This window comes from Colletotrichum higginsianum, chromosome 2 (assembly GCF_001672515.1).
Source record: "Colletotrichum higginsianum IMI 349063 chromosome 2, whole genome shotgun sequence".
Taxonomy (NCBI): Eukaryota; Fungi; Ascomycota; class Sordariomycetes; order Glomerellales; family Glomerellaceae; genus Colletotrichum; species Colletotrichum higginsianum.
The window spans coordinates 508,807-521,437 of record NC_030955.1 but is presented as its reverse complement, the minus strand read 5'-3'; the positions used below and the strand labels follow the sequence as shown (position 1 = coordinate 521,437).

The window sequence follows — 12,631 nt, the reverse complement described above, 5'->3', positions numbered from 1 at the left end:
AGGCCTCGAGCAGCAGCGGGGGGCTCAGGACCGTCATCTGGTCGAGGCACACGAGGGTGCCGCCGTTGAGCAGCGGCGCGTAAATCTCCCACGTTGCTGCATCAAAGGCCAGGTTCGAGACGTGCGGCATGCTGGACCCGGCGCCGATTTGCAGGTGCTTGTTTGTGTTCTTGACGAGACGAACGATTGCGCGGTGCTCGACCATCACACCCTTGGGGCGGCCGGTCGAGCCGGAGGTGAAAATGACATAGGCGAGGCTGGTGGCCTTCGGGCCCGGGGGTGCTGCGACGAAGCCGTTCTGCTGCCCTTGATGAGACGCCGTCATCGCGTCGACGATGCGGACCAGCTTGACGTCGGGCACGCCAAGGTCCGGCATGGGCACCGAGGCCCCGACCAACACGAGCTTCTCGCCAGACACCTCGGACAGGATATCCTCGAGGCGGGCGGTGGGCACGTTGGTGTCGAACGGCAAATAGGCGAGGTCGGCCTTGAGGATGGCGAAAAGGGCGACGATGGTCTCGCAAGATCGAGGGGACAACACCCCGACGAGGGAGCCGGCGGGGAGCCTACGCTGGCGCAGCCAGGACGCAAGCTTATCCGACCGTTTGTGGAGTTCAGCGTAGGTCAGCCGAGACGATGCATCCTTGACGGCAACGGAGTCGGGGTGGGACGAGGCCTGCTGGATGAAGAGATCCACGACACTGGAGTCCCGGGGGTATTCGGGCGTGGCGGCCTGCAACAGGCCGAGATCGCGCAGGGCCGGCAGTCCATCGGTCAGAGGCAGGCCAGACAGAGGGACCTGCGGCTGTTCGAGACTCCGACGCAGGACCTCCTGGAACACATCAACCACGGTCCGCACCGTCTTCTCCTCGAAGAGGTCCGTCGAGTAGAATACGTTGCCCCGGAGCCGGCCCTCCTCCTGGAAGAGGTGGAACTCGAAATCGAACCTCGTCGTCGGGGTGAAGGGCAACGTCGTCCCCGTGAGGCCCTCGAGCTGGATTTTCCCGACATCCTTCTGCGAGTGGACGGCGAAGATGATCTGTACCAGCGGGTTGCGCGAGGTATCCCGGGACCCGGGCAGCAGGGAGGACACAATGCGCTCAAAGGGAACGTCCTGGTTCTCGAACGCGGACGTGACTGTCGAGCGAACCTGGCGGACCAGCCCGTCGAACGTCTGGGTATCATCCATGGCAATCCTCATACACTGCGTGTTCACGAAGAAACCGATGAGGTCTTCCAGCTCGGAGCGGCTCCTGTTGGCAATAGGGGTGCCGATAGTCGCATCATCGTCACCAGTCAGCCTGTAATGCGTGGCGCGGAACGCGGCAAGCAGGACGGCAAAGGAAGTGGCCTGGTGGGTGCGGCAGAACCTCTCGAGGTTTTCATACACGGGACCTTGGACGGACAGCTCGATGAGGCCGCCGTCGCCCGAGATGGTGGCCGGCCTCGGCTTGTCGCACAGCAGCGTCGCGGGCTGGCTGCCGGCCAGCTCGCGCTTCCAGTAGTCCAGCTGCCGCTCGTTTTCGGCGACTTGGGCGTCCTGCTTCTCCCAGGCGGCGAAGTCGCGGTACTGGATCGGCAGCGGGGAGATGGCGGGCTCCTGGCCGCGCAGGGCGGCGGCGTAGAAGAGGGTCAGCTCGCGCTGGAGGATGTCGAAGGACCACCCGTCGGAGATGATGTGGTGCATGATGATGGAGAGGATGTGATCCTCGGGCCCCAGGCGCAGCAGGACGACGCGACAGCCCGGTTCCGACGTGAGGTCGAAGGGCTTGGCCTGCTGGTGCTTGAGGATGTCTTCGTACCGGCCGTCGGCCACCTCGATGACACGGAGGTCGCCGTTCGTGTCGCTCGCCGGCTGCACGACTTGCACGCCGACGCCGTCGTGCTCTTCGAACGTCGTCCGCAGCGTCTCGTGGCGTCGGACGAGGGCGGCCAGGGCGGCCCGGAGCGCGTCCGTGTTAAGCGGGCCGGCCATCCGGACGGCGATCGGCATGTGGTAGCCGGAGGAGTCGCCGAGGCCGAGTTGGTGGAGGAACCAGAGACGCCCCTGGCCGAAGGACTGCTCGACGGGGCCGGCGTACGGGTGCGAGGGGATCTGGTTGTGCTTCTTGGAGCCCTGCTGGACGGTGGCGGCGAGGTCCGCGAGGACCGGCCTGTCGAAGATATCCTTGACCGAAACCCGCGCCTCGAGCCTCCGGGTCAGACGGGCCGCCAGCTTCGTTGCCATGAGCGAGTGGCCGCCCAGGTTGAAGAAGTTGTCCGTCACGCCGACTTGCACGCCGAGGACGTCGGCGAATTCCTCGCAGAGGATGCCTTCCACCTCGGTACGCGGGGCGACGTAGGCCGTGGCTTTGCGGGCCCTCGGCACCACCGTCTGGGCCCGCAGCGCGAGCCGGCCTCGGTCAACCTTTCCGTTGGCGTTGACCGGGAGCTGATCGAGCACCGAGATCTGGCTCGGGATCATGTACGGCGGCAGCAGCGTCTGGAGGTACTCGCGGACTTGCGCCTCGACCCGGCGGCTCTGCTGGCGGTGCAGCGGCCGGCTGGTCATGAGACCGAGGGACCGGGCCTGCGGCAGCTCGTCCGTCGGGAACTGCACCAGCACGCGGCCGTTGTCGTGACCCGGCTCGAAGCGGTGGAACACGGCGTCGACGGCGCCGTTCTGCGAGCGCTGCCGCGCGCAGCTGAGCTCGACGCGGAACCCGGACTCCCGGGCCAGCTGGACGAGGTCGAAGGGCGAGAGGCACGGCGACTGGGCGGCGGCCTCGCGCACGCTCGAGATCCAGGCCGCGCCGTCCAGGGATCCGGGCACGTCGGGCTCGTCCAGGGACTCGACGAGCAGCCGTTCGACGATGGTGCGGCTGTAGGGGATGTTGCCCACGGCGATGGTCTGCGCATTGGGGGACCCCTGCAGCAGGCCGAGCAGGCCGCTGCGGTCGAGCTGGGACACCTTGAAGTCGAGCCAGGAATCCGGGTCGACGACGTGTACGGCCTGCTGAGGTTCACGGCCCGATGGCCCTCCTCGCACGTGGATGACGGCTTGGTAGCGGTACGCGCTGAGCTCGTTGGTGGCCCTCATGCGCTTCGGGAGGACCTCGACGTGCCAGATTCGATCGGGGAACTGGCTCGTCAGCCCGGCGAAGAAGGCCGGGTCCACGAGAAACTCCTCCTCGCGGTCCTCGAGCTCGGCGATCTTGCGCCGGATCTCGGTTCTGGTGGCCGCCGGCCCGAGGGCCCGGAGCGCCCGGGAGGCCAGGAAGTCGCGGTTGATGGCCCAGGACCGCATGTCGCCGAACACAAGACGCTTCACACCAGGGATCCGAGTAAGACCGTCGATGACTTGCAGGAGGTACTCGATGGAAGGGAAGTACTGAGCCACGGAGTTGGTCACCACGAGATCGGCCCGGAGCCCGTCGAGGCTGGGCACGTCCGTTGCGGTGCCGACGTAGACCTGGGCTTTTCCGGCCACCGCGGGGACGGACTGGATCTTGCTCTGGACGAAAGAGATGGCTGACGATGAGGGGTCGAGGCCGACGTAGCTCTCGAGGCCGCCGCCGAGGTTGAACAGGATCATGCCGCTGCCGGTGCCGATCTCAAGCACGCGGCCGGCCGGTTGGTGGTCCAGGATCGTGTCCATCGTGTCGTCCAGCCACTCCTGCATCTCTCCCTTGTCGATATCCGTCCCGTCGTACATGGACGTCCAGCCGAGGAAATCGTTGCCGACGACGGACGCGTCGATGGCCTGGTCCATGTCGACGTAGGTGCTCGTCTCGAAGTGGTTGCCCCAGCCCTCGACGCGGCTGGCAATCTCGTTCTGCGGGATCTCGGCCATCTCGTCATCCCTCGCGGCGAGGAACGCGACCATCTCGACGCTGTGGACGTCTTCCGGCTGCTTCCGGATGACGATGGCGGCGTCCCGGACGGCCGGGTGGCGGAGCAGGACCTGCTCGACCTCGGCCGGCTCGACTCGGAACCCGCGGATCTTGAGCTGCTGATCCATGCGGCCGAAGAACTCCATCTGGGCGTCGACCGGCCGGTATCTGGCGCGGTCTCCGGTGCGGTACGCCCGCGTGGTCTCGCCGTCCGCGGTCGTCATGTCGAAAAACCGGCCCTTGTTCAGGGCCGCGTCGGTGTAGCCGCGTGCCACGCCGTCGCCCGTCAGCACGAGCTCGCCCATGACGCCGAGCGGCACGGGACGCTGCTGGGGGTCGAGGACGAGGGCGCCCGAGTTGCTGATGGCGCGTCCGACGGGCACGCCGTTGATGCAGAGCTCGGCCGGCCGCATGTGGAAGGCCGTCGAGTACACCGTGTTCTCCGTGTGGCCCAGCGCGTTGATGATGCCGCCCTTGGCCAGCGCCTGCGCCGTCAGGGCGTCTTGGACGTCGAGGCGGTCGCCGGATGCGAATAGGAGCTCGAGGCCCTTGATGGTCGACGGGGACTCGGCGAGGCACTGTTTGAGCAGCGCAGGCGTGAACATGACGGCCTTGACCTTTTCCTGCTCGAACACGCGGCCCAGCGCAGCGACGTCCAGGACGGTTGTGTGATCAATACAGATGAGGGACCCGCCGTTGAGGAGGGCGGTATAGATCTCCCAGGTGGCCGCGTCGAAGGCGAGGTTGGCGATGTGGCCGACGGGAACGGCAGACTGGGCCTGGGTTTGGATGTTGGTGTTCTTGACCAGTCTGACGATACCCCGATGCTCGACCATGACTCCCTTTGGACGACCCGTGGAACCGGACGTGAACATGACATACGCCAGGCTGGTTGCCGTGGGTGATGGGAGCTGTTTAACGGCGGTTTTGGCGTCACCGTCGCGGGCCTCGGCGATGGTGAGGAACTCGACGTCGTCCAGCTGCGTGGCTGGCACGGGCACGCCGGCACCGAGTAGCAGGAGTTTCTTGTACTCGATGGACGACAGGATGCTCTCCAAACGGCCGAGGGGCACATTGACATCAAGCGGCAGATACGCCAGACCGGCCTTGAGGATTCCCATCAGGGCCACGATGGCCTCGCAGGATCTCGGGGCCAGGACGCCGATCATGGTCTCGGGGGCGAAGCCTCGACGGACCAGCGAGGAGGCCAGCTGGTCCGACTGTCGGTCGAGCTCGGAATAGGTGAGTTGCGAAGTGCTGTCCTTGACGGCGATGGCGTCGCCTGTGAGGGCAACTTGCTCGCGGAACAGGGCCGGGATGCTGGCGTCCCGCGGATACTTGGTCCGGGCCACGAGGTCGAGCTTGTTGTCGGTGATCGCCGAGAGACCGTCAGTCAACGGCATGGAAGCAATCGGCACAGACGGATCCTCGAGTCCGCGCCGGAGCACCTCGCAGAAGACGGTCTCCATGGACTTGATGGACACCGGGTCGAAGAGATCCCTGGCGAACATGATGACGCCCTGCAGACGGTCCCTCTGCTGGAAGAAGTGAAGCTCGAGGTCGAACCGCGACGTCTCGGCCGCGTTCAGGGGGTCGGAACTCAGCCCCTCGAGCTGCAGCTTGCCGAGGTTCTGCTGGTAGTGCACGGCGAGCGTCATCTGGACCAGGGGGTGTCGAGAGACATCGCGCGTCCCGGGCCGCAACTCGGCAACCAGCCGGTCAAAGGGGACGTCCTGGTTCGCCGAGGCCGCCGCCGTGGCCGAGACGACCTGCCGGACAAGGGTCCCAAAGGTCTCGTCGTCGGCCAGGGAGGTTCGGATGCACTGCAGGTTCACAAAGAATCCGATGAGGTCCTCGAGCTCCTGGCGGTTCCTGTTGGCGATGGGAGTACCAATGGTGGCGTCCTCGACGCCCGTGAGGCGGAAGTGCGTTGCCCTGAAGGCCGCAAAGAGCACGGAGAAGGGCGTCGTCTGCTGCTTCCGGCAGAATCTCTGGAGGTCCCGGTACGTGTCGCCGTCCACGGTAAATTCATGGACGACCGCCGTGCCGGAAGGGACGGACGGTCTGGGCTTGTCAGACAGCAGAGTCGCAGGCTGGCTGCCATCAAGCTGGCCCTTCCAGTATGCCAGTTGACGCTCCTGCTCGGCCACTTGGGCGTCTTCCTTCTGCCAGATGGCGAAGTCACGGTACTGGATGGGCAGGGGGCTCACCCTGGATAACGGGTTCTTGTTGCGGAGGCTCGCGGCGTAGAAGGTGGCCAGCTCGCGCTGGAGGATATCGAGGGACCAGCCGTCCGAAATAATGTGATGCATGACGATGGACAAGACGTATGACTTTTCGCCGAGCCGGAAAAGCGCGGGACGCCAGCCGGGCTCGTCCTCCAAGTTGAACGGGGTTGAGTTCTCCTTCTTCAGGGCCAGCATCAGCTGCTCCTCGGAGCCGCCGGGGATGTCGACGACGCGCAGCTGCCTGGGCACGAAGGGCTGGATGACCTGCACGTTGACACCGTCGATCTGCTGGAACGTCGTGCGCAGTCCCTCGTGCCGTTCCTCGAGCGCCAGCAGCGCCGTCTGCAGCGCCGCGACGTTCAGGTCTCCCACGAGGCGGGAGGCAAAGGACGAGAGATACCACGTCAGGCCCGGGTACAGACGCTCGAGAAACCAGAGGCGGCCCTGGGCGAACGACTGCTCGACGGGGCCCTCGTAGGGACGGGGGACGATGGCGCTGTGCTGGGTCGATCCCCGGCGGAGGGTTGCCGCGAGATCGAGGAGGATGGGCTGGTCAAAGATCTCCTTGACCGTCACGCGGACCTCGAGGCGGCGACTGATGCGCGCGGCCAGCCTCGTGGCCATGAGGGAGTGTCCGCCCAGGTCGAAGAAGTTGTCCGTGATGCCGACCTCGAGGCCGAGAACATCGGCAAACTCCTCGCACAGGGCGGCCTCGACCTCGTTGCGCGGCGCCACGGGGGACTCCCTCGCCCCGCCGCCGCCGCCGCCGCCCAACGCCATGCTGCTCCTCTCCATGTTCTGCGCCCTGCGCGTCAGCTCTCGACGGTCGACCTTACCGTTGGCGTTCAGGGGCATGCCGCCCTCGAGCACGAGCACGCGCGACGGGATCATGTAGCGCGGCAGCACGGCCCGGAGGCGGTGCCAGATCTGCTTCTCCATTAGTCTCGCAAACTCGTCGTCTCTACTGCCTACCTTGCCCGGCGTCTCGTCGTCGCGGATCGGCGTGTGGTTGACGGCGGCGTCGTCGTCCCGCGCCACGACGAAGCAGATGATCTCGGGCTCTTCCGAGGTGGTGGCGTCGGAGCCGGCGGCGTCCTTGGCTCGGCGGACGACGGCGGCGGCGTCGAGGACCGCGCCGTGGGCGAGGACCGCCTGCTCGATCTCGGCCGGCTCGATTCGGTGGCCGCGGATCTTGACCTGCTGGTCGATGCGGCCGGCGAACTCGATGTGGCCGTCGGTGGGCCGGTACCGGACCCGATCGCCGGTCCGATACGCACGGACCTCCCGGCCGGCGACGGAGATGTGGATAAATCGGTCCCGGTCGAGCGCCGGGTCCGTGTATCCCCTCGCGAGGCCGTCCCCGGTCACGACCAGCTCGCCCACGACGCCGACGGGCACGAGCTGCTGGATGGGATCCATGATGTAGGCGCCCGAGTTGCTCACGGCGCGGCCGACGGGCACGCCGCTCGCGAAGCAGGTGTCCTCGTCGGTGACTTCGTAGACGGTGGCCATGACGGTGTTCTCCGTCGGACCGTACGCGTTGTAGACGCCGCCGTTCCTCACGAGGGCCTTGGTTTCGATGGCGTCTCTGCCGTCGAACCGGTCGCCGCCGACGAAGAGCAGCGCCAGCCCGCGCAGCATGTCAGGCGCGTTGGACAGACACTGCTTGAGCAGGGCCGGGGGCAGCAGGGCGGCCTGGATGCGGTGCTCAGTAAAGGATGCTGCAAGGGCCTTGCTGTCCAGCGCCGTGAAGTAGTCGATACACACGAGGGTTCCGCCGTGGAGGAGGGCTGACCAGATCTCCCACGTCGAGGCGTCGAAGGCCGTGTTGGACATGTGGGCAACACGCGGGGATTCCGGCAGCTTGGTGCTGACGTTGCTCTGCCTCACGAGCCTGACGATGCCGCGGTGCTCGATCATGACCCCTTTCGGCTGGCCCGTCGATCCGGAGGTGAACATGACGTAGGCGACGCTCGTGGCTGTGGGGCCGGCCGAGGCATCGCCTGCATGGCGGGCATCCGCGGTGGTGGTGGCGTTGTCGTTTAAGGCGTCTGTGATGGAGACGATCTCAACGTCTGCAACCTTGATCTCCGGTCGAGGCGTGTCTTCGCCCAGGAACAGGACCGTGGAGCCCTTGACTGCCGAGAGGATAGCCTCGACGCGCGCGAGGGGCATGTTCACATCGAGCGGGAGGTACGCCAAACCGGCCTTGAGAATGGCGAGGAATGTCAGAATGGTGAGACTGGACCGGGGAGAAAGAACGGCGACGAGGGTCTCGGGGGCGAGACGGCGTTGACGGAGCCAGCCGGAAAGTCGGTCAGACTGTTGGTCCAGCTCGGTGTAAGTCAGTTTCGTCTTGTTGGAGAAGGTTTCCATGACAGCCACAGCCTGTGGGTGAGCAACGACTTGCTCGCGGAACAGGTCCACAAGACTGGCGTCCCGGGGATAGTCCGTCTTCTCGACGTTGTGCAGGCCCATCCGGTGAACCTCTGCCATGGCCGCCGTGTCAGCCAGGGGCAGTGTCGCAATACGCGTATCCGGGTCGTCGAGGCCGCGGCGCAGGACTTCGAGGAAGATGTCGACGACACCGCTGATGGTGGCCTTCTCGAACAGGTCCGACGCAAAAGGGACGTGGCCCCTGAACCGGTCCTGTTCCCTGTACAGATGGAACTCCAGGTCGAAGCGCGTCGTCGTCACGGTGGGCAGAGACTCGCCCTGGACATCCTCCAGCCGGATGCGGCCGAAGTCTTGCTGGGAATGCAGCGCAAAGACGAGCTGGGCGAGCGGATTCCTCGAGGGATCGCGGGACCCGGGCAGCAACGCCGAGACGATGCGCTCGAACGGCACGTCCTGGTGCTCCCAGGCCGCCGTCGACGTCGCCCTCACCTGCTGCACCAGCCGGCCGAACGTCTGGTCCGCCTCGACGACCGTCCGGAGGCACTGCGTGTTGACGAAGAACCCGAGCAGGCTCTCGATCTCTGAGCGGCTTCGGCCTGCCACGGGTGCCGCGATCGTCGCGTCCTCGGCGCCCGTGAGCCGAAAATGCGTCGCGCGGAAGGCCGCGAAGAGAACGGCGAACGGGGTCACCTGCTGGTTGCGGCAGAAGGCTTGCAGACGGGAGAAAAGACGGCCGGACACTTCAAAGTGGATCTCCCCGGCGTCTCCGGAGAGCATCGCGGGCCGCGGCTTATCGCACAAGAGCTCGGCCGGGGAGTTGTCTTTGAGCTGGGTCGTCCAGTAGTCCAGCTGCCTCTGGTGCTCGGCCACCTGCGCCTCCTGCTTCTGCCAGAGGGCGAAGTCGCGATACTGGATGGGCAAGGGGGCCAGCTGAGCCAGGGGGTCCTCGCTGCGGCGGGCGGCGGAATAGAAGATGCCGAGTTCCTTACGCATGAGATCGATGGTCCAGCCGTCCGAGATGATGTGGTGGAAGACGATGGAGAGGATGTGGTCCTCGTCTCCAAGTCTGAGCAGGGCAACGCGCCAGCCGGGCTCGGTGGCCAAGTCGAAGGGCGTCGTCTGTTCCTGGCGGAGGATCTCCTCATGGCTCTCGGAGACAGAGGATACGTCAATGACGCGGAGCTCCCGGACGTGGCTCTCGTGCACGACCTGCATGCCCACGCCGTCGTGCTCCTCAAAGGTGGTCCGGAGCGTCTCGTGGCGCTGCTTCAGCGCGTGCAAGGCGGCCGTGAGAGCCTCGATCTGGAGGGGGCCGCGGAGACGCTCCGCAAAGGGGACGAGGTACCACGAAGAGCCCTGGTTGAGCTGGTCCAGGAACCAGAGGCGGCCCTGGGCGTACGAGAGCTCGACGGGCCCCGTGTACGGCGTTGCCGTGATGACGGACCCGTCCCGGGACGTGTCCTGGCGGATCGTCGTGAGCAGGTCCTTCAGCGTCGGGTTCTGGAAGATATCGGTGACGGTCAGCTCGATGCCGACGGACCGGGCCATGTTGACGAGCTTGATGGCCACGATGGAGTCGCCGCCGAGTTCGAAGAAGTTGGCCCCTTGGCTGTTGGAGGAGGCCGGGAGCTGCAAGCTGCGGAACCACATCTGCCGCAGCCGATCCTCGGCGGTCTTTGGCTCAACGTCATCGACAGAAGGGGAGGAGGAGGCACCGTCCGAATGAGAGGAGATGGCGCTCTGGATGAGGTCCTCGATGAGCTTGGCGGCGATGGCACGGAGACCCTTCCGATCCGTCTTGCCCGTGACGATGGTCGGACGCTGCCGCATGCGGACGAAATACGAGGGGACGGCGTAGTCAGGCAGGGCCTTCTGCAGAGGCGCCCTCAGACGCTGAGAAGTGCCACTGTCCAGGATGAAGGCCTCCTGTCCGTCGTGTTTGGCCTCGTGCGGTTGAAAGGGACCGAAGAGGAACGCGACGAGGGACGCGCTGCTCGCCTCGCGGGACCGCTTCACGGCCTCGGCCACGGGCGTCAGATGACCCGGGAGCACCTTGCGCAGATGGCTCTCGACGTCCCCGAGCTCCACGCGCTGGCCGCGGATCTTGACCTGCGAGTCCCGGCGGCCGAGGTATGCGACGGTGCCGTCCGGCCTGTAGCAGACGAGGTCTCCGGTCCGGTAAAACCGGTATCCGTTGGCGCGCTGCGTCTGACGCCATTCGGCCGGGTACCACGCCGGCGCGGCGTCGAGGAATGGAGACTGCTCCGGCGGAGGCGGGACGACGTAGCCCCGGGCGATGCCGGCGCTCTCGATGAGCAGCTCGCCGACGGCGCCGATCGGGGCGAGCCGGCCCGGGTCATCCGGGTCCGTGACCCAGTACCGGGCACCCAGGGCGCGGCCGATGTTCTGCAGGTCGGTGGTGTCGGCGTACACGCGCGCGGCGCCGGCCATGGTCGAGCTCTCGCTCTGGCCGTAGGCGTTGATGACGCGGATGCGGCCGGCGAAGGCGTCCCGCTGGTACGCCGAGAAGGACTCGCCGCCGGAGAGCAGCGTCTTGAGCCCGGAGAGGCTCTCGGGCGGGATGGTCGCGACGAAGGACGGGGTCAGGGTCGACCAGTTGACGCGGGCGCGGCGGATGAAGCCGGCGACGTCGTTCATGCGGTCGTGGTCCGAGGGGATGCAGACGCAGCCTCCCTGCATGAGGGTGCACATGGTCTCGGCGAGACTGGAGCCGAAGGCGTACGAGGAGAACTGCAGCGAGCGCGTGTCCCTGTCGATGTCGAGGCCCGGGCTGAACTCGAGGGCGCAGGAGGCGAAGGCGCGGTGCTCGAGCATGGCGCCCTTGGGCTCGCCCGTGCTGCCGGAGGTGAAGATGATGTAGGCCAGATCGTGAGGCTTCGCGACTGGCGTGAAGGGGGCTGCTGCCGTCGCCGCGGGGAGAGATTCAAGCAGGGCGTCCTCGAGCACGATGGTGCGGGAAACGAGGCCGGAGAAGGTGCCGGCGTGGAGCCGGGACGCGAGGGCAAAAGTGGCCGAGGTCTGTCGGCATATCTGGGCGACACGGGCGGCCGGGTGCGCCGGGTCGACGAGGGCGAAGGCGTGGCCGGCCTTGAGCACGGCGAGCACGCCGGCGACCATCCACTTGGACTTCTCGAAGCAGAGGGGCACGGCGTGGCCGGCGTCCAGCTTCAGGGACTGGATGTGGGCCGCGAGGCGAGACGAGACGCGGTCCAGCTCGGCGTGCGTCCACTCGCCGTCCCAGGCGTACACGGCCGGGCTGTCCGGGGCCTCGGCGGCGCGGCGGGCGACGACGTCGTGGAGGCAGACATCGTGGCGCACCAGCGGCGCCGCGTTCCACCCCTGGATCTCGGTCCGGTCCTCGGCCGTGAGGATGTCGAGCTCGCCAAGGGGTAAGTGGTCAACGTCGGTAGCGGTTTGGAACAGCTTGATCAGGAGGCCGAGCTGGCGCAGGAAACGGCCGGCCTGGCGGGCGTCGAGAACGCTCTCGTCGTACCTGGCGAGAATCGACGCCGAGCCCTTGGCCAAGCGGCAGGTAATGAAGAGGGCGCGGTCGAGAGAGGGTGACTTGAAGGTGTTGTTGTTGGTGGCGGTGTTGGTGGTGGGGATGTTGCTGGAGGAGGTGACGGCCAGCACGGTCTGGAACTCACACGCGGCGGCGCCAAAGTCTCCGGCGTGGCGGACGCTGTCCAGGTTCAGGCCGGCATGCTTGAGCCCGCGGACGGCGGCGTCGTGAAAGGAGACGGCCCGGAGGAGCGAGGAAACACTCTGGTGAGGGTCGCAAAAGACACGGGTAGGCAACACGTTCTGGGTCGGACCGGAAGGACCTTCGACCGCAATGCCGAACAAGACCTCAGATGCATGGGTGTAGCGGGCGAGAAGCACGGCGAGGGCGGCCCGGCACACGGAGGTGATGGAGTCCTGGTCCTGCTGAACCGCCGCCGCCGCCGGGAAATCGATGCTATATTCGGCTTCGGCGGCGGCATGAGGTCTCTTTAGATGAGACGGCAGCACGGGGAACGACGAGGCATCGAGCTTCTCAAAGTGGCGTTGCCAGAGCAGGGAAGCCTCTGCAGATGCCTGGGTGAAGTTTTGGGGGGTAGTAGTTGGTGCCAT

The 12,631-nt window shown here is 66.4% G+C and overlaps 1 protein-coding gene across 1 annotated transcript in view; it reads right to left on the bottom strand.

Moving 5' to 3' along the window:
• The window catches only part of CH63R_01925 (Non-ribosomal peptide synthetase), a gene marked incomplete at both ends in the record, with an annotated part of 37,713 nt that extends 25,082 nt beyond the window's left edge, over positions 1 to 12,631 (bottom strand). Inside the window, one exon of the mRNA XM_018296900.1 lies at positions 1 to 12,631. This exon is cut by the window's left edge and continues 25,082 nt beyond it. Coding sequence (XP_018161716.1) covers positions 1 to 12,631 — 12,631 coding nt within the window.